At 37.4% G+C, this 22,942-nt stretch overlaps 1 protein-coding gene across 1 annotated transcript in view; it reads left to right on the top strand.

Moving 5' to 3' along the window:
* The window catches only part of LOC126235870 (uncharacterized), a 72,466-nt gene extending 50,143 nt beyond the window's left edge, over positions 1-22,323 (top strand). The window contains exons 6-9 of the mRNA XM_049944774.1: positions 724-875; positions 8,186-8,311; positions 14,774-14,904; positions 22,109-22,323. Of these exons, the coding sequence (XP_049800731.1) occupies positions 724-875; positions 8,186-8,311; positions 14,774-14,904; positions 22,109-22,212 (513 nt within the window). The 3' untranslated portion in view covers positions 22,213-22,323. The remainder of the gene's footprint in view (positions 1-723; positions 876-8,185; positions 8,312-14,773; positions 14,905-22,108) is intronic.
* The last annotated feature ends 619 nt before the right edge of the window (positions 22,324-22,942 follow it).

Consider the following 22,942-nt stretch of genomic DNA (forward strand, 5'->3'; position numbering starts at 1 on the left):
TCAAGAAAGTCCATAGTCATGTCCAAATAGAATCAACTGCCAAGTATAACAGTTTGAATAAGTAAACACAAAATAGTGATAACTCAAAACTAGGCAGAATGGAGCACAGAATCAGTAAGAAACGTAAACAAGAATGCAACACATTTCAGAGTGATTGTTTTCAGCTAGATAATGAGTTATATTAGTTGTATAAAGTCAGAGGCTCTAGCCATGTAATAGCCTTCTTATTATGTCTCATGGCACTCGACAAAGTGTACTGCAGTGATGATCTTGTGCTATCAACTTTGTTGTCTGGAGACAGAGATAAAGCAGATGCAAGTCAACAATTTACTCAGTACCCCTAAATCTGGTCTTTTGGATTAAACTGCAATATACAAATGAATATTCTCATTTGTTGTAACTGTGATTATCTTCTTGGGTTTCTTGCAGAATCAAACCATAGTGTTCTGTGACATTTTGGAAGGAAATAACATGTCTTGTAAAGCATCATGGACACACTGCAAACTGATGAGGCAAGAAACCCTAGGAAATTTTACTGCTTTAAAATTGTCTTATTTCTGCTTGTGCTTTTTGGCTTATATTCTTTTTTATACTGACCCATATATTTGTCAAATAAATTTAATAATCTATTTACTCTCATAATAAAATTTATCTCAGCACTTATTCGAATATAAGTCTGATTATGAGACTCCAGATTTGTAATACTGTTATATTTTTTTACAGCTGCAGGAAGTTGTTGTTGATGATACAATTGGTCAACCTTTTGATGTGTATTACTGGGATATTAATCTTGATGGTGTGAAAGAAATAGTTGTGACAGCCTATAATGGCAGCTATGGAAATGTGTATGCTTACACTGTACCAGAAGACTTCAGGTGAGTTAGTATTCTGAGTGTTATATGTGGTATTCTGATTCTCTGCAAGACGTAATTATAAAAATTGACAACATACCTTTGGCCTTGTATTATACTTGACATTTCTTTGTGAAGCAAGTTTGCTAATTATCTTTTTAGAGCTGAAGTTTTGAGCTAATGTAATGTGAAAAGATTTAAAATTATTTAGGGAATGTAGGCCATCAAGGATGAAACATGTTATTTATCTGACACAACAGTAGAAAACTTCACACAAAAATACATTTCCATCTACTTATGCAACCCAATAATATAACTGGTCAATGAATGCTTTTAATGTCATAAACTATGGGTTTTGATGGGATTTGGACTAAAAATTGTTTTGAACAACAGTGAAACAGTTTTGTTTGTGGTTAATGAAATATCTGGCTGAGAAAATTGGGAAGACAGTTCATTTATATTCATAAGATACTGAAGTAATCACATAATCACAGTTCAAATAAATATTAAGAAGAGCAGGAACATAACAAAGACAAATTTGTTTTATATCTTACCAAGCAAGAATTCTGTTATAAAGAATTTTCTTATGATTTACTGATTATAAAAATATAGTATGTAGCTATCAGATCATAGTAAAGTATTAAAATCTATCTTTTCCATAAAGTAATTTATAATTATCTATAGGTCTCATCATTTGAGAGGCGGTGTTTATTATAAAGTTGTATGACAAGTAATAATATCAGGGTGTATACGACCCGGAACAACTGGGAGATCTGGGAAGAAACCTAGGAATTTTTTCATCTGGGAGAAAACAGGGAATTTTTCATTGTTTACATTTTCAGTTAAATTTTTGTGATTTTCACTGGTAAGAACCAATACTCTAACAAAGGATATTACTGTATCCCACTTCTGCAGAATAATACTGCAGCAACAAAACATGTAAAAAAAATAAATAAATAAATAAAAAAAAACTTAAGTCACAAAGGAAATACACCATATACAACAATAAAAAACAGTGCTCATACAAGCGTCTGCCAACAGCAAAGTGTATCAAAGACTTGAGGAAGACTATGCAATGCTTCATAACAACAAATTGCCTATGATGAGCGTGACATGACAGCTGTTTACATTAGATTCGTTTGAGCAGTTGCGGGGGGGCTCTTGTGAATGCATGGTTGAGTCGCGTATGAGTAGTACCTTCTGCTGCTTCTGGCTACAGATGTGTGGCTGGGCGCCGCTGTCTAATATTGCCCTGGTTCAGAAATATCGGAGATCTGGGGCTGATCCACAGAGCAGCCTGAGTTGTAGTGGGGAGGTGGGCAGTCTCCACGTGACCTGTGTTTACGTTTAGTGATTTTGCTGTTTCCTCTTCATTTATTGCTCTCACATTAAATGAAAGCAAAACAGATTTCCATGGCTGGGAGCTATTAAATGAATTAAAATACGTTTGCATAATTACGGAAGGCTAAAATATGTTATTAGTTTCAGGTTTTATTTCCACCTTTCTGACAGTCAAGCATTAATCGCCTTGCAGAGTAACGAAGTTATTTTTGTCAGTTTGCGAAAGAGATTTGGCTTTTATTAATCTTTTGCAGTGAGGCAGTCAATTTATTTGAAACGAAGTGTTTAGTTTCACACTGTTGGCTAGTTTCAACTGTTCGCTGCATTTCAAGTGCACGTTTTCCATTTTCTAGCTCGTATGGTATTATGCCATAATAAAGAACCAAACACGAGATAATGCAGTACTGGTACGAAGAAAATTTACATCTGAATCTGGACATACGAATGAGCACTTAAAGCCAAATTATGCATTTTATTATGGTTCACAAAATTCCAATGCTCTTGAAGTATCCTATGATGACTTGTTCCTTTAAGACATAATGCAAGATCTTTTAATGTTTTACACGTACGAACATGCAGGCTTCTTGCGTCATCGTAGCTGCACAAGCGCAGTGACACCTGTTATCTGCTGCTCTCTGGCAACTGCTGAAATGAACCAATTTTTAACAGGTCACAGGAAAATATTGTGAATGGTGATTACGCAAGATGAGCCATGTGCGAGAATGTACGATGAATTTCTTAAATCACATAGCGTTTGACTCTCATTTAAAAATCAACTCCTTGAGGGCGACCATCTAGAACAATTTTGAGCCCAGAAGATCAGACATTTACATCGTTATTAAAAATTTTACTGGCACATTTCTGTGATGTATCTTAAAGTGTAACATGCGCAAGAAAAGATCAACATTATATGTGGAAGCTTAGCTTCTCTTGCAGCTTATTAATCTTTGAAATCACTATTATATGTAAAAACTTTGTTTTTCTTGTAGCAACACTATGTATATTAATTTAAACCATTAACTTTCCTTATTTGAGTGTTTGCACTACTTAAGAGTGATCTTGCTATTGGCTGACTACATCACGTGTCCTACGCTGTCATCAGCTGGTGAGATCATGTGACGTGAGCTATGACTGGCTTACAAAAGCATGTTGCAATCTCTATTTAAATGCTTCGGAAAGTAACATGCAGTGTTTGGTGGAATTCAAATTTATACCTTCGTAACAGAAAAATATGCAGCATACATGTTGCTGCACATCAAAGATCTTTCCAAAATGTGTTTTTTTCCCTCTGAGTTTCGTTTTGTAAGTGCCGGGAAATTCTGCATCGGTGTATAAAACAATAAAAATTCAAAGGATTGATAAGTTTTACAGTGCCAAGGAAAAGTATACTGTCACTTAACATGGAACAAATGTATTTTCACCTGGGAGAAAGTGTATTTTCAACTGGGAAATCTGGGAAAAATCTGTGAATTTTGTTTCCTTGTCCATGTATACAAACATTTATAGATGTAAAAAATATTCTCTTTGAAAAATAACATTTTAATCAAAGTAATGTAAGCGACCAGTGGTAGACAAACAGCAGGTATTCAATAAAACATGGCAACAAGTTGTTCTGAGTAGCAGTTTGGAAGGTAGGAGATGAGCTACTGGCAGAAATAAAGTGGTGAGAATGGGTCATGAGTCATGTTTGGGTAACTCAGATGGTAAAGCACTTTCCTGTGAATGGCAAAGGTCCTGAGTTTGAGTCTCAGTCCGGCATACAGTTTTAATCTGCCAGGAAATTTCATAACAGTGCACACTTTGCTGCTGAGTGAAAATTCAGCTGGAAATAAACAGTTCTTGTTTCTGTGCAAGTAGGTCTAATATTTGTACGTCAGATACTTGTGTTAAATTTTTTATAGTAGTGGAGATTATACTAAGATATTATCATTGTATTTGACTTTGGTTCCTCCAATATATTGCTATACTTTTGGTTTAAAAAATTAAAGAAGATTTGATTTTGGCATTGAAACAGTTATCAAGCCTCCATGTCGTGTGTGAATAAGCAACTCTTAACAACATGAATAGCTAATTTTTTCTGCCTGACCACTAAAATGTGTGTGTGTGTTGAAAACTTAGCCCTAAATAAATGCTACATTGACTAGACACACAGGAAAGTGTAGAATAATGTCAATGTATCCTACTAAACACAAGGAATTTTATGAAATAAAGTTTGCATAAAACCAGTCAGTACATAAAGAGAAAACATCATGTTAGTTAGATGAAATGTTATCATCAGAAGCAATGTTTATCAGAGTATAAGTAAAGTTTACTTGAATTTTCATTTTATAACATAATTGCAAGACATTTATAACATATACACATTAACACAATAAATAAAATTAAACAATGGAAAATCCAGAATGGATAAAATCAGAACACAAAAAATAGTGCAATGCTAATAATTAACACTGGGAGAATAACACTGCACAGCTAGAGACTTTCTGTTTGCCAGGCACAGGAAATTCTAAGAATGACTGTTCCCTTAATGTCATATGTTGGTGAAAAGTTTTTCTTTTCCAGTCAGTAGCCATTAAGTACCGGTATATATGTTTAAGTCTTCTGTATATATGGTTTCCCACTTTCACCTGTATATCATCAACATACGCTCCCAACATATCACATTGTGTCATCAGATTCAATACCTTTACTGTTATTAACATCAGTTACTTTTTCCATTACTTTAACATTCAGTTAATGATTGTGATCCATCACATTTTCACTACCGTTTTCAGACAGTTTTTCTTCATATAGTGAATTTTTGTGTAGATTACTCAATCTTCCCTTAAGTCATTTATGAAACCATCTCTGATATTCTTTCCACCATTGTGGATACAGTCGTTTACTTATTACTGCCAGCTTTTCTCGAAAGGGATTGTTATGAGACATTTTTCCTAAAGTCACCAAAATTGGGTTTTACACATTCTAAGTTTTGTTTGGTATTTACATGACTTTCAACCCCCCTCCCTTCCCCTTTCCCCAATATCTGATTCCTGAGCAGACTTTGGCATTTCCAATACAACAGACTTTAGATAACTCACTTCTTCTTCTTACCCCCCTTTAGCATCTAACAACTTCACTATATCTGAGACTTCAGTCTCTTCTTTTCCTAACAGTATTTCTTCATCAGTTGTGTATACAAAACCACATTGCTTCCACCTCAAGAAATCTCTTTACAAACTTAATTATTATTTCATTTCTCATTTCAGAAAGTAGATTATCTTTGCAGTGTTCTATGAAATCCATCTCCAGGGAAACTTTTCACAGGAATATTAGACCAGTTGTTATATGCAGCCTGAAACAAACTTTTTGCCTTTCCAGTTGTTTTATTTAAAGTACTAACATGAACAATATTTTGGCTGTTGACAGTTTTAATTTGATCTTTTAATGTACAGCAGAAATTTCATCTCTGAGTCCTGGCTTTATTTCAGTCACTTCCAGTTTTACTGTTTGCAATCTGGATTCTGTGTTAGTTAACCAGTCATCTGTCTTATTCTTTTCTCGCTCAACTTGTCTACTTTTTCACTTATAGCTGTTACTCGTCCACCTAGCTCACTTCTGACCTCAGAAATCTGAGTGCTCTGTCCACCAACTATTTCACTTTTTGTTGCTAAAATGTAGCTATTTTTGCCCAATATATTGGCATCCATTTGAGCCTTTAGTTCTTTCTGGTTTATAATAATTAACTTAATTCTTGATATTGATGTTGGTGTTGAAAGTATGTAGTTGGTTTTCCAAGTTCATATTCTGCACTGTAAACTTTCGTGATAATGCTTATGTGTTTTCATAAATAAAAATGTTAGTCACAAATTTAGTTAAAATCTCTGGTATATTACTCAGCAGGTTCACATGAACTCATAGTCATGCACCATTTTACCGTGTCACACTATTGTACAGTAGCCACAGTCCTGGACTTGCCACTATTGCACAGTACAATAACGTCAAATACACATGACCATAAATCACAGCTGTCTCTCAGAATTCAAAACACCATCTCGACTTCTGGAATCTCACTAACAAACATGGTGGATTTAGTCTTAATATATTCTAATGTCTTGGGTTGGTGACAAATGGAAGACAGTATTTGTGATACAAACAAAACAGATGTTGGTTATTTTCATATACTAATTCTGCTTCCATGCAGTGATCATTAACTACAGAAATATAATTTACAGTTTCTGTGTTTCACACTTTGGAGACCAAGCCCAAGCGTAGCTCTGGCGACAGCTTTTTGTATGCAAGTATAGGTTGGGCTGCAATTTTTTTGATGCACGAGCCACGTATTGCTCCATAACTGGACTCATTTCTTATGAGAACAATGTGCGGATGTCTCACCACGTGTCCCTTGACTAATGTGGTCTTCTGTTGTCAATTTCTAGAATTATTTCACAAGAAACATAGTGAACTTAGCAGCTGCTGTTACAAACACCTGAGTTACTATGATTGCATTGAGGTAATTTCATGCATGTACTCATTAGGTTTTGCAGTTTTTTCTTTGATAGTGACTTTCTAAGTTTGTGTATTACTTTAATAATGTAACCATGTAGATAGAATTCTTGTGTCAACAAGTTTGTAAATTGAGTGTGGTATGGAATTTTGATTTACTGTACAATTTAAATATTTCATGTTTTGATAATGGCCCAGTACAAAAAGTTTGACAAGATTTATTATACACTGTGAATACTCTGTCTTCTAAGCATTCTGATGGGCAACAAATTCTCACAAGATTAAAAAAACAAGTATTTCTACAGTCTCTTACAAAAGTCATGGTCTTTATCAAAATGGACTGACTGTCATTCATGCTTAAATAGTTTGAGTCTGTTAGTTTTGAATGTTTGTGTGTTGGGAATGTTACTCCACCACTTTCCTATTCCATGTACTTACTGTCTGTCCATTCCACCTTCTTCTCCAACTTTGCCTTCCCCTCTCCATTTCCTTTATCTCCTCAGCCAATCCACTTGATAAAACCCCTCATTCCAGTTGAGCTGCAATGTTATTACTTGCTACGACAATAGAGCAGAGAGAGAGAGAGAGAGAGAGAGAGAGAGAGAGAGAGAGTGTGTGTGTGTGTGTGTGTGTGTGTGTGTGTGTGTGTGTGTGTGTGCGCGCGCGCGCGTGCGTGCGTTCACGTGCATGTATGCGAGTGCACGTGCACGCGTACATGCAGTACTCTAATTAGCTCTGAAGAAAGATGCCACACAAAAGCTTAGAAACATTTTCAGTCTTTTTTTATGTTCCTGTTGACCATTGAGTGTCTTGACAGTAATGTTTGTTGTTATCTTTACTGCTTACTTTATAAGCTCCACCATTACCATAATTAGTACTTTAGCAAACTTCACTACAATTGATTCAGTACTTCTGCTACTGTAACAATGGAACTGGGCCTTATGGAGGAGGTTATATTTGTTCAGGTAATTCATTAGTCTGTGTTTTAGAATTGTTCTTTATTTTTGTTTAGAATGATGAAAGAGATAGGCCTGTAATTTTCCATGTCTGCAGCTTTACCTTTCTTTAGGAGGGTCATGACCTTTGGATGGGAAGTTACCAAAGTTGGAGTCGTTTATTATGTTAGTTAAGAGAGCTTACATGCTGTCTGTACACACTGTCAGTATATGGTCTGACACTTGATCTATGTCTGCTGACTTTATTTTTCAATTTTTGTACTGTTTCCCTGACTAAGCTCTGTGGTGGATAACATCTGCTTACCTGCTCAAGAAGTTAGTTAAAAGTAATGGGCAAATATAAGAATAACTGAGAATTCTGTGTTAATACTGTATATTAGATAATGCATAAAATAAATAAAAAATATGCTGTTGAGAAAAAATTCATCATATTATAACAGTGATGATCCAAAAAATTATTTTCATATTGTTGATAAACTCTCTTAAATTTTCGGTACACTGGCCATTTACTGCAGTACTCTGTCTGTGTATAATGTTTTAATTTTTTTTTAGAACAGGAACATTTGAAAGACATACACTTGCAGATGGGTTTGAGGCCAATTTCATTTTGGGAGGTCAGTCTATGACACCTGGTGCAGCACATCTGTTTTACATTTCTGATGAGCATGAACAATCAGGGTAAGTGTAATGTTGTCACCATAAATCTGTTAAGAATTTATTTACATTTCATTATCTTGATTTCATATGTTATCATAAAGTTCTCTTGCCTTATTGAAATTACATAACAGGAAGGAAGACCACATCTTACTAAATTACAGAATTGGAGAAACTGAAGCAAAACTAAAAGATGCATCAAATTCAAGGCTGCCTCAGCTGGTAGCTCATTTTTAGTAGAAACAGATAAAAGTGGAGGAAATGGGTTGTGGAAAGAGACATGCAGTGAATGAAGTTATACATTAACAAACAAAAGCAACCACTGCAGACTACTTCCATAACGTGTACTAACAGCTGTTTATGACCATTGTTAGTCTGCCAGCATTTATAACTTTGGAAGTTAGTTCTAGACTTTTTAATTCAAAATGCAAAGGAAAAAGTAATGAATATATGATATAAATAATGGTGAACATCTCCAGATATAAGAGCAGATTACACCATGAATCACCAAAAACAAGCAATCTAAAGAGCTTTTCAGCAACACATGAAGTAAATCTTCCTTTATGCAGAATGTGAGATACAGCCCAGCAGCAGAGCAAATGAATCTTGGTTTGCATTTCTCTGCAAATGCAATTAGTAGTGATAATTGGAAATTGTCATTTTTGTGATTACATCTGTAACTCCTGACCCCTCAGTGTAGATGACTGAGGACACATCATGTAGTCCATTTCTCTTTGTGGTCAGTAATAAGCTTTCATGATTTATTCAACACCTTCTTTGTTTCAAAAATTATAGTTGAACATCAGTGACAATGAAAGTTTGAACCAGGCTGGTGTTCTCAATAGCCTCATGGTTAGTTGACTGTTTGCAAATAGTATAAAATCTTGGTTCCAGTCTTGATTTAACATAAAGCTTCATTTTAACATAAAGCATTACATTTTAATTTACTGAGTTGTTCACCTTGTATCACATAGGGCATACCATGGAGTAGCAGATTTATAATATCATTGTTCTTAATGTTTGTGACTGAGAGCACCAGCTACAACCAATTACCTACCTAAGTATGTTACTGCTGGGTTCCACTTTCAGCCTTGTTTTATGTCAATGATGCTTGTATATCAAGGTGATACATAAATATTTTGTATATGGTGCTGCATCCATGTATGCTGTATTTACATTGTATCTGTCTGTATTTATCATGATAAGTGCACAGCTGAATTTGAACTGGGTTTGGGTGCAGCTGATACTTATAAAATACCCATCTTCTTCAAAACTGCTATAATCCAAAGTTCTGTATCTTTAAATAACTTAGCATGAGTTACTAAAGGCAGATCATGTGCATAAAGGAAACTCCTGTCCTGCTCTGGAAGTGGCTTGTCATTAGCATATATACTAAAAAGAGCAGGGCATCTTCGTGGTAAGCCATTTTTCAAACATAGCCATAACACAGCATTTTCCCAGAAAGTCTATATTAGACCTTCTGTTTCTAATTAATCCTTCAATAAGTTTGGGGAAACTGTATTTCTTGGTAAGCTTATATATCTTTCTTGTCAGTATACAGTGATTGACAATATCATAAGCAGCTGTCAGTTTGATGCAAGCTGCAGCTGCATTTTTCCAACCCATCCTCTATATACTGGGTTAGATTAAGAATCTGAGATGTACTTTTTTTTCCTAGTCTGTAACCTGTCTGTTGATGAAATAATGCTGGTTCCATCGTGTGCTGCAAGCAGCTCAGCAATATTCTTTCAAAACTTTTGTATAAGTGACACAACAGTATTATTAGCCTACAGCTTTTAGGATCTGACTTCAAACCAGATATTACACATGTTTTCCTTCAGAATTTTGGGATATGTTACATTTTGGGACAGTTACCACAAAGTTCAAGGACCCATTCTCTCATCTCCTTTCAGCGATATTTTGTCTGTTTCATTCTGATGTCACCTGCATCTGCTGTGTTACTGTCCTTTGAATTGACAGCTGATATATTTCAGTTCAGATATGCTTAGGGGCTACATTAGTTCATTGGTTTCATGTTCTTTAGTCCACTTTATTTAATAATGGGAAACTCATACAACATTTTTCACCTTCTGACATTTAAGAGGAGCTAAAAGGACTAATTGACAGGCAGTACACTATGCATGCTTTACAGTAGTTGTTGAGGCACTGCTTAGTTTCTTAATATGTCTCCAGGCTTCCAGTTTTTCATCACTGAAAGTAATTTTATCGTAATGACTCCTGCAGGATTTAACATTGCTTCCCAGACACACTATAATCATAAAGCTGGACATAAATCACTGTAAGTGCATTTTTTGTGTAAATTCAAATCACTGATGCATTATGTACTTATAACTGGGAACTAATAATTACAAATACTGAGTGAATATACTTATCTTTTCTGGCTTTCTTACAGGTAGTTTGCAGAACATCTCTTGTCTCGTTGTCAATAGGGTCAGTTTTATTATCATTCTGATTGAAACACTTTTCAGTACTTTAATTCTTGACATTTTTTGTCTTCCAAAACACTTCTTAGTAGATGACATAGTGAGAATACACATCAGAGAACATTTTTCCTAATCTCATTTTAACAAGAGGGTGACTGAACAACTGAAATACTGAACAACATCTGAACTTAACGAATATGCTGTTGGTGCACAATTTATAACCTATTGGTTTGCCACAAATCCTTCTAGAAAATTACACTTTTGCAATTAAAACATAACTTTCAACAATAGTAAACATTTTTAGAAAGTATTAATTTAGTGCCACAGATGGATAATTTTTGTTATTTAAATTAATTTCAATTTATATTCGAAGTTTCTGTTGCCTGAAAGTTTCTTTTGAAACCAATATTTTTGAAAAGTGTGTTTCTTGATTAAGGCAAGTTAATTCTTTTGTCAGTAGATACCGACTTTTGAGTATATGGAAATTTTATGTAATCTCTGTTTTGTTTGTGTTGTCATACTGTGATTATTTTCTTTAAATAACAGGTTTCCAATGAAACTAATTCCATTTTTCCAAATAGGTAACAGATATCTAAATCCTGAGTAATTTCAATCCAAATCATATTAAATAATTTTTTATAATAGAGGGAAACATTCCACGTAGGAAAAATATATCTAAAACAAAGATGATGTGACTTACCAAATGAAAGTGCTGGCAGGTCAACAGACACACAAACAAACACAAACATACACACAAAATTCTAGCTTTCACAACCAACGGTTGCTTCGTCAGGAAAGAGGGAAGGAGAGGGAAAGATGAAAGGATGTGGGTTTTAAGGGAGAGGGTAAGGAGTCATTCCAATCCCGGGAGCGGAAAGACTTACCTTGGGGGAAAAAAGGACAGGTATACACTCGCACACACACACACATATCCATCCGCACATACACAGACACGAGCATGTCTGCTCAGTACTGGCTACCACCTCTGCATCAGTTAATGGCCACACTTTTCTCCAGCTCTTCATTATGGTAGCTTTTTCCACTTTATCCCATGCTTCTGCTATTTGGTAAACAGTATCACACAAGTTGGTCACTTTCCACACCCTAAGCATAGCTTCAATAAAGTCATTTTCATATTTGTTCAGCAGAGAGATGAGATGTCCACGTTGATAATGACTTTTAATTTATTGCATAATTCCCTGGTCCATATGCTGAAGGATGTAACATTGGGTGGTAGAAAGAGTTCTTATATACCATCAGACTTCAGAGTCACATTGGAAAGGTGAGGATATGTTTCAATGGAAACCTTTTCTTCCTCAGCACTTTTCTCACAGCTGGTACAAATGTTTCAGGAACCACAAAGGTTATATTTCTCTGTCCATACATGCTTTCTTTTGATCAAAATATTGCCCTGGTAGTGATTTCCAAGTCACCATGAGCAGTAGTTTACAACTCCAATTTGCATTACAATGTGTGTTGTTTCTGTTGTTTGTACCCACAAACTGCCTTCTCGTTCATCTTTTGCAAGAAGCATTTTCTATGAGAAGCTGGTTTCATCAGCATTGTACAAAGCATCAGCAGTTAAATCTTCTTTATCTATTATTTTCCATATCTTCTTTACAAACTGTTCTGTATCTTTTTTGTTAGCTTAGCAACTTTCTCCAGTGACTGTCAGCTGCCACATGCTATGTTGCTTTTTGCAGTTTTATAGCTGTCACCCAGTTGTTTGTTAAATGCAACTGCTTTTTCCTTTATTATAGGGCCACTGAATGGAATTTCCTTACTGTGTTGCTGTATGCAACTGCTTTTTCCTTTATTATAAGGCCACTCAATGGAATTCCTTTACTGTGTTGCTGTATGAACCATCTACAAAGAGCTATGTCCTGTTCTTCATTCTCACTCTTTCACATAACCCTCCGTTTTCCCAAGTTGCTCTCCTTTGGGGCTGCTTATTGTCAAACAAAATTTTCTTTGTTTTTTGATGTGATGAATAGTTGCTCGTCGAACATTATACTCAGCAGCAATGGTTTTCTGGGAAGAAACTCAGTTCAAATACTCTAAAATTTCCAGTTTCTTCTTGGGATCTAGTGTAATGTACTTACATTTAGAAGCCATGATACTGAACTTTAACAAAAATCATAATTTCAAAGATACTTAACATTTTTATGGACTAACAACAAAGTTCCACACAATAATTCATTGTTTTGGGTGTCATTTCTGTTTGAGTGACTAGATGTTGGATGTGGGCTGCATTACTAAGAGGCCAGACTACTGAGGGCCGGATTAGTGAGATTTTAAAGTAATAGAAGAGAACAGTATGTAACAGAAAGATAGATCTTTCTTTTATACTGAGCTGATGAACCTTCATTGCTATATGCTATACATTTCAGAAATGCATCTATTAGTTACAACCCATACTGGATAACATGCTTATTTTTATGTGATCACCTGTATTGTGTCATACATATGCAAGTTCAGATTGTGAAGTATACCTGAGATTTGGTTTGAATACTTCATTAATGGAATTTTGCCTACCCACCTGATACATTTTAAGTAGTTTCTAAGAACCTGATTACAAGCATTTATATATAGTGTGAACCCCCACCAATAATTACTACCTGATCTTCTTTTGCAATACTGTTTGTCTCTGTTATGCATGTTAATAATTCTTAGCTTATTTCGAGATTTATCCTCTGCATATGCAGTGGAGATAGCAGAATTACTCCAGAATCTACCTCAAATAAAGTTTCTGCAATCACCCAGCAGGATGTTGTGAGAACAATAACCTCTTCCTTCCATAGATTCCTAAGTAAAGTCTTTCAGCAATTCAGTTACACTTTCTTATGAATAAAATAAACCTATTACAACCCTAGCACTGTGTCAGTGAATAATTTCTGTCTGTTAAGCCTGCATGATAGAACTCAGTGCATGTGGATAGTACTGTAGAATAGATCACATGAGTGTCTTGTATGTAGTTTCTGTAATATATGAACTGACTTTCTTAGAATCTTTTCAACAAACCTGACTTTCAATTAATCATCCGTAATGTTTTACGTTAATTACATTTCACATCACTTTGTGGCACCACCTTGAAGACCCTTGGCTGCTGTTTTCACTGGGCACAGAGGCCTTCAGTGTTCAGACCAGAGATGATGTGTGTGTGAGTTGTGTGTGTATGATAAGTAGCAATCTATCCTATTTCATTTTAATTTTGTAATCAGATGTTGCTGGATTCTTTTTCTTATTTATGAACATTTTCCTGTGTTTACCCACATTGAAAGAGAGCTACTGTTCATTACTTCAAGATGCTGCTCTGTATTCATCAGACTGCATCATCAATTGGTGATTTTTCATGTAGACAACAGTGTCACGACCAAAAACTTAAATGGAAATATTGATTTATGAGACAAACCACATACATGTGGTGACAATATTGGCAATTCTGTTATGCTTCCCTGGGGTAAATTCCATGCTACATGTGTTTTTGCCGAAGACAATATAAGTGGTTCTACCAGTCAAATATTGTTGACCCACTCACAGGTTGCATACTTTGTATATTCACGTCACAGTTTGCAGTAAAAATTGTGGTACCTTAACCAACGCCTTTTGAAAATAAACAAGACAGAAGCTATCCACTGATCCATATCTACTATTATCGAGATATCGTGTGTGAAAAAAGTGAGTTGTGTTTCCTGTGAGTGGTGTTTTCTGCAACCATGATAATTTTTTCAAAGGATTTTTCTGTTTCTCTAGCTTTTCTTTGTGTAGGTTTTGGACTTACTCACAAAAATTGGATTTTTAACTTGGCTGAACACACAAAAATGGCTCTAAGCACTATGGGACTTAACATCTGAGGTCATCAGTCCCCAACACACAAAAATGTACCTTCTGTACTTTTGACTCATTTTTATGACTGTTCTTTGTTTTGTTGCATTTTATGTTAATATGGATTAAAATAGTACACAGTGTTTAAACTATGCTTACTTAATTGTCACTTTGGCTCCACTGACATGATACTGAGCATGACACTGATTTTTTACAGAGAGAAGCCCTATATACTTTTGTCTGGTGATGATGATGGGAATCACTACATCCTCACTGCAGTAAGCCAAGACGCAAATGAATGGAGTTATCAGAAAAATATTTACTTGGAAACAGGTGGTACTACTACAGGTGAGTTTTTGGGAACATGTACATATTAAGTTGATTAACTTTAGATAATTTACTTTAAGCCGAACAGTTAGTTTGGATCTCACCCTCACAAAACATTTTGTTGAGAAACATAAGTATTTTCATTGTTTTTGGTCTGTAAATTATGAGAGGAAAGAAATTTTCAATTTTGCTAAACTAGCTGCAAAATTGACATTTCATTTCAGAAGTGTGATACTCCTGATCTGGTCACAGGCTAAGAATTGTACTGAATTCCACTTGAGGTCAGTTCAGCTCTACTTCACATCTGTTGCTCAGGGTTTTGTTGAAAGGGATGTACTTGTAACACACTGATTCAGATTTTGGATTCTTTGTCAATTTTATTAACAATGTAGGAAAAATAGATTACTACTTACCATAAAGATGACATATTAAGTTGCAGACAGGCACAATTAAAAGACATTTACACATAAGATGACACGGAGGTAAGTAGGAATCTGACTTTACGTACATTGTTGTCTGTTAACTGTGCCTGTCTACAACTTAACGTGTCATCTTTATGGTAATTAGCAATCTGTCTTTTCCTATATTGTTGATATTCAAACCTGCAATTTCCATTGTTTGACTTTGTGGATTTTATTGATAAGCCTGTCTGCTCCAATATGTCATCATTATATGTATTTTCGTGGCCTTCTTCATAATTTATCACTTATGTAATTTGCTTAGCATGTAATCAGTTGAGTTTGTGCCACTACTGACTTTTCTTTTGTCCTCAGTAATATGCTTAATATGTTCAACATTTGCAATATTTGTTTACTGTTGTACAAGTGGAAAATGAACACTAACATTAGAAGGTTTCATAGCTTGCATTTGCTGCTTGCATATATATTCCTTGGTGGCTACAAATCATGTTTCCATGTGGTCCCATGGTGGATGGTGCCCCTGCCTGGAATAGCTCATTCCGAGTTCATTTCTATACTCTTATGTCCATTATCTATTTTTCCATAAATGGGCTGTGAAAATGAAACAGCACTTTCTTACTGTAATCAGCTACAGTCATAATGCTATATTGATAATCATTTTAAGACAGTACTGGTAGAAATACAAAAGCTCTGGCACTACCACCTGTTATTTTGGCCATTCTTGAAGGAAAGAGATACAACAAATGTAAAAATATGTAGACGAATCCCATTGTTACCCATATTTTATAAAATATTTGAAAATTACACTCCTGGAAATGGAAAAAAGAACACATTGACACCGGTGTGTCAGACCCACCATACTTGCTCCGGACACTGCGAGAGGGCTGTACAAGCAATGATCACACGCACGGCACAGCGGACACACCAGGAACCGCGGTGTCGGCCGTCGAATGGCGCTAGCTGCGCAGCATTTGTGCACCGCCTCCGTCAGTGTCAGCCGGTTTGCCGTGGCATACGGAGCTCCATCGCAGTCTTTAACACTGGTAGCATGCCGCGACAGCGTGGACGTGAACCGTATGTGCAGTTGACGGACTTTGAGCGAGGGCGTATAGTGGGCATGCGGGAGGCCGGGTGGACGTACCGCCGAATTGCTCAACACGTGGGGCGTGAGGTCTCCACAGTACATCGATGTTGTCGCCAGTGGTCGGCGGAAGGTGCACGTGCCCGTCGACCTGGGACCGGACCGCAGCGACGCACGGATGCACGCCAAGACCGTAGGATCCTACGCAGTGCCATAGGGGACCGCACCGCCACTTCCCAGCAAATTAGGGACCACTGTTGCTCCTGGGGTATCGGCGAGGACCATTCGCAACCGTCTCCATGAAGCTGGACTACGGTCCCGCACACCGTTAGGCCGTCTTCCGCTCACGCCCCAACATCGTGCAGCCCGCCTCCAGTGGTGTCGCGACAGTCGTGAATGGAGGGACGAATGGAAACGTGTCGTCTTCAGCGATGAGAGTCGCTTCTGCCTTGGTGCCAATGATGGTCGTATGCGTGTTTGGCACCGTGCAGGTGAGCGCCACAATCAGGACTGCATACGACCGAGGCACACAGGGCCAACACCCGGCATCACGGTGTGGGGAGCGATCTCCTGCACTGGCCGTACACCACTGGTGATCGTCGAGGGGACACTGAATAGTGCACGGTACATCCAAACCGTCATTGAACCCATCGTTCTACCATTCCTAGACCGGCAAGGGAACTTGCTGTTCCAACAGGACAATGCACGTCCGCATGTATCCCGTGCCACCCAACGTGCTCTAGAAGGTGTAAGTCAACTACCCTGGCCAGCAAGATCTCCGGATCTGTCCCCCATTGAGCATGTTTGGGACTGGATGAAGCATCGTCTCACGCGGTCTGCACGTCCAGCACGAACGCTGGTCCAACTGAGGCGCCAGGTGGAAATGGCGTGGCAAGCCGTTCCACAGGACTACATTCAGCATCTCTACGATCGTCTCCATGGGAGAATAGCAGCCTGCATTGCTGCGAAAGGTGGATATACACTGTACTAGTGCCGACATTGTGCATGCTCTGTTGCCTGTGTCTATGTGCCTGTGGTTCTGTCAGTGTGATCATGTGATGTATCTGACCCCAGGAATGTGTCAATAAAGTTTCCCCTTCCTGGGACAATGAATTCACGGTGTTCTTATTTCAATTTCCAGGAGTGTATTATACAAAAGACTTGTATGCTTCATAAAGAAAGATTTGTTTTTCAACACGCACAATGATTTTCAGAAATGCAAGTGTACAAAAATTGCTGTCCTTGGTTTTATCACTGAGGACTTGACTTCATTACACAGTAAGCAATATGCACTGGCCGTACTTTTAGACATCACAAAGATCTTTGATGTTATAAACCATGAACTGTTACTCACAAAATTGGAATTTTAATATATTGGGTATAGCATACAAATAAACAGATTCAGTCCTTCTTTAAAAACAGGCAACAATAGTCAAAGGCCATAAACAGTAAGGGGACAGTATGCATGTATGCCATTCAGAGACACCAAATGTTAAAATAAGTTGTACTTCACAATTCAATCTTAGGCCCTATTCTGTTCTTGCTTTTCATAAATTATTTAGACTCATCCTTCCCATTCCAAAAAAGTAGTAAAATTGTAGATGGCACAAAGCTACAATTAGAATGAAAACTGCGTATGGACAACAGAATCAAATCTGTGCTTCGAACATCACAGAGTGGTCCTCCAAAAACACCCTTACCACAAATAATTGAATGTAGTTTCATGCCTAAGAGAGGAATCGCCTACAAACTGCAGAAATAATTCTACCTAGAAAGCAACTAGAAACTGTGAAAACCACTAGATAAAAGATAATCTAAAATGGGATCTGTAAGTATGAATTATATGAACAGTAAATTAGGTACCATCTGCTAATATACTGAAGTGCTAATAGAAAGTTCAACTTACCAGATTGTAAAAAGTTAATTGTGCGCAAGTCAAATCTTGTTAAGATATGGGACTATTCATTTGGGGAAATTTTCCTGCTTCATAAAGCCCTTCTCTCCCCCCCTCAAAAAAAGAATGCACAGTTTTTAAACTATGGAAACTTGGCACCACGCCCTCTGATTGGCCCTTGGGGGCAAATCCGCCAGGCTCTCGACACATCCATTGACTAGTTTCATGATAAGATGTACTGGGAACAAATTGGTATGTGGGAACTGACAATCGTAGTGCTGCCCGTCAATCGACAAATGGCAACAGGGCAATTCCACGGCCAATTGTAGCGCGTGGCGCCAAGTTTTTGTAGTTTGGTTCCTACTGGCATCAGCTATCCAGTGTTAAAATTTTGTGACACAGTTTTATATGTTGGACCATTCAAAACACTACACTTTCTGGGCAAGCATGTACACAGGATCTGAGGGAGAGGGACACTCATATCACATTCTCCATGAATGGCAAAATAGTTTTGATACTTCATAATAAATGATTCCATGTACACTTCTTGCTAGTCAGTATCCATTACATTATGTTCTGTCTTCTTCATCGACATCTACATCTACAATCTCCAAACCACCATGAGGTGCATAGCAAAGGGATGTCCCTCTGTACCACCCATTAGGGTTTCCTCCAATTCCATTCACATATGGAGATTGATGATTGTTTAAATTCCTCTGTGCGTGCAGTAATTATTCTACTCTTATCCTCATGATCCCTATTTGAGTAATATATAAGGGGTTGTAGCCTATTTCTAGAGTCATAATATAAGCCGCTTCTTGAAACTTTCTTAATAGACTTTCTCAGGATAGTTTACATCATCTTCAAGAGTCTTTCAGTTCAGTTCCTCCAGCATCTTTGTGACACTCTCCCATGGATCAAACAAACCTCTGACCATTTATGGAGCCCTTCACTGTATAAGTTCAAAAACCCCTGTTAGTCCTATTTGGTATGGGTCCCACACATTTGAGCAATATTCTAGAACTGGTGACACTAGTGATTTGTAAACAAGCTCCTTTGTAGACTGTTTGTGCTTCCCCAGCATTCTACTAATAAACCGAAGTCTACCAACTGCTTTACCCACATATGAGCCTATTGATCATTCCATTTCACATTCCTACAAAGTGTTACATCTAGGTATTTGTGTGATTTGTCTGATTCCAACAGTGACTCACTGATATTATAGTCATAGGATACTATGTCTTTTCGTTTTGTGAGGAGTACAATTTGACATTTAAATGAACACCAGTCTTTGCACCACTTTGAAATCTTGTCAAGATCGGACTGAATATTTATACAACTTCTTTCAGACAGTACTTCATCATACAAAAAGTCTGTGGTTACTATTAACATTGTCTGCAAGGTCATTGATATACGAGGGCCGTTCAGAAAGTAACCTCCGGTTGATTTAAAAAAATACACCAAGTTAAATAAAAATATTTTAATATATACATCTTACAACTACATCTTTGCACTATTTTTCTACATAGTCTCCATAGCGATTGAGGCACTTATCGTATCTCTTCACAAGCTTTGAAATTCCTTCTGCATAAAAATCACCCGCTTGTGCCTGGAGCCAGCCTGTGACCGCATCTTTGAGCTCTTCGTCGTCATCAAACCGCTGTGACCCGAGCCATTTCTTCAAATGCATGAAGAGGTGATAATCACTCGGCGCCAGGTCTGGGCTGTAAGGTGGATGGTTGATAACGTCCCACTTGAAGGACTCAAGAAGGGCCGTTGTTCTGCGAGCAGAGTGAGGACGGGCGTTATCGTGCAAAAAAACGATACCGGAAGTCAGCATACCACGGCGTTTGTTCTGTATAGCCCGTCGTAACTTTTTTATTGTTTCACGGTACACATCTTGATTAATGGTCGACATTGAGAAACGTCGATTTTCACGAACTTTTGCATCAACTGTCTGAACGAGTTCGTCAGTCACCAATGATGGTCTACCACTCCTCTCTTCATCATGAACGTTTTCTCGTCCACTTTTAAATAAACGTACCCATTCACGGACAACTCCTTCACTCATAACTCTTGGTCCGTACACGGCACAAAGCTCACGATGAATAGCTACTGCAGAATATCCTTTGGCTGTAAAAAACCTTATGACAGCACGCACATCACATTTGGCGGGGTTTTCTATTGCAGCACACATTTCAAACTGCCACAAAAACTAAACTAGCGCAGGTACGACGTTCACTCGACCACGGCTTGATGCCGACTGACCTGTTGAGTGCGTGAACGCACAGATGGCGTCGCTACTCCCCCCACAACCCGCACTGTGACCGATCGGAGGTTACTTTCTGAACCGCCCTCGTACAATATGAGCAGCAAGGGTCCCAATACACTTCCCTGGGCACAGCTGAAGTTATGTATACATCTGTTGATGACTCTCCATCCAAGGTAACATGCTGCATCCTCCCTACCAACAAGTACTCTATCCAGTCACAAATTTCAACAAAAATAATCATTTTTGACAGTATAAAAATGTAATTGCATAGATAAAAAAATTACTCACCATGCATGACAGGACAATATATACATAAAAGAAGGTTATATTTATGCAAACTTTCAGAACCAGTGGCTCCTTCTTCCAGCAGAAGGGTTGAAGGGAAAAGAAGAGGGGTGAAGGGGAAAGAAAAGGAGTGAAGGAAAAGAACTGCAGAGGTTTAGTAAAAGGGGTAGATTTTGGAAAAGTCACCCAAAACTGTGGGTCAGGGGAGACTTACCAGATGAGATAAGGAAAGACCCTTACCAGATGGGATGAGAAGAGAGGACTTTTCTTCTTTTCCCACACTTCTGAATGACTTTTCCAAAATCTGCCCCTCTTTCTAAAACTGTACAGTACTTTCCTTCGCCCCTCTTCCTTTCCCTTCAACCTTTCTGCTGGAAGAAGGAGTCACTGGCTCCAAAACCTTGCACAAGTATAATCTTCTGTTAGGTGTATGTTCTCCTGCCACCGCCTTGTGAGTAGATGTTTTTTATCTCTCGAATTGCAATCACAAATTTCACTTTATACTCCATACGATCATACTGTTGACAATAAGCCTTTACTTATGACCAGAATTTCTTTGGATTTTGGGAAATATCATTTGACAATATTATGCTATGGTAATCGTTGAAGGCATCATGTATTCCTCCCTTGACAGCAAAACACATTTAATTCAGAATCTCTCTATCTATAACCCTATACTTCGTTTTACACCTGTCAGCTGCAGTGTGTGTGTGTGTGTGTGTGTGTGTGTGTGTGTGTGTTGTGTTGTGGCGTTGGGGGGGGGGGGGGGGGGAATATACAGTCCTACCATTAAGTATTCAGAAGGCACAAATCACTAACAGGTTGTCTATATATTCTAGGTTAAAAAAGCATTTGAAAGAAAGATAGTAAAGTTTCACATCTTGTTTATGTGCCTGTCAATGACTCAATTCCTCTAATATACAGTGAGTTGTTACCTTTCCTTATAAATTATTTTCTTTTCTTAAATAGAAGGTTCACATCCCTTATGTAAATTTCAATTTTCTACTGTCAATGGGTAAGATATTTTGTTGTCCGAAAATGTTACTTGTCTTTACTAGATCTCAAGGATGGCAGCAGTGATTATACTGGAAATTTTAGTGTGTAAGTCCAGGTGGTATATTTGAAGATATTTTCTGCCAAAACATACAGCATTACTTATAAATCTGTATCATAATGAAAATGACATTGATGGCAAAAAAAAAAAAAAAAAAAAAAAAAAAAAAGTTGCTTTCGTGTTACAGAATGTTTTGTAAATATGAAACCTTTATTTTCAGGCAAGTCTGTTGCAGTTGATTTGGATGGCGATGGCAAGACGGAAATTATTGCAGCTGCTTATTCGGCAGGCAGGGTATATGTTTACAGCTATGGAGATGTGTAAATATTTCTGTCCCTTTGTGTCTTAAAGTCACATCACTGTCTACAAAAAAAGATTAGTAGCCATGGGAATGGAAATTATAGTGTATTAATAAAGTGTATCTATCTCATTGAAGTCTGATTATTATTAAATGTTATTTGTTGGTCCATGGAGTATTTTGTCCAACAGTATTGGAGTGGACATATCAAGTATTAGTTCAGAAATATTTGTATATAAGAAAACACACACACACACACATGTGCACATGCACATGCTTTCATGTGTGTGTGTGTGTGTGTGAAAGATTTCTCCATGATCTGCAATACTGATGGGGGATATATATGTCTGCTTGTGTCTGTATGTGTGGATGGATATGTGTGTGTGTGCGAGTGTATACCTGTCCTTTTTTCCCCCTAAGGTAAGTCTTTCCGCTCCCGGGATTGGAATGACTCCTTACCCTCTCCCTTAAAACCCACATCCTTTCATCTTTCCCTCTCCTTCCCTCTTTCCTGACGAAGCAACCGTTGGTTGCGAAAGCTAGAATTTTGTGTGTATATTTGTGTTTTTTTGTGTGTCTATCGACCTGCCAGAGCTTTTGTTTGGTAAGTCTCATCATCTTTCTTTTTAGATATATTTTTTCCACGTGGAATGTTTCCCTCTGTTATATTCATATCATTAATTTGAACCCAACAATGACGTTTGTTATTGTCACTGTTACATTTCGAAGTCTTTTCTGTCGTCTTATTTCCTCCTT

Source organism: Schistocerca nitens, chromosome 2 (assembly GCF_023898315.1).
Source record: "Schistocerca nitens isolate TAMUIC-IGC-003100 chromosome 2, iqSchNite1.1, whole genome shotgun sequence".
NCBI classification, from domain to species: Eukaryota; Metazoa; Arthropoda; class Insecta; order Orthoptera; family Acrididae; genus Schistocerca; species Schistocerca nitens.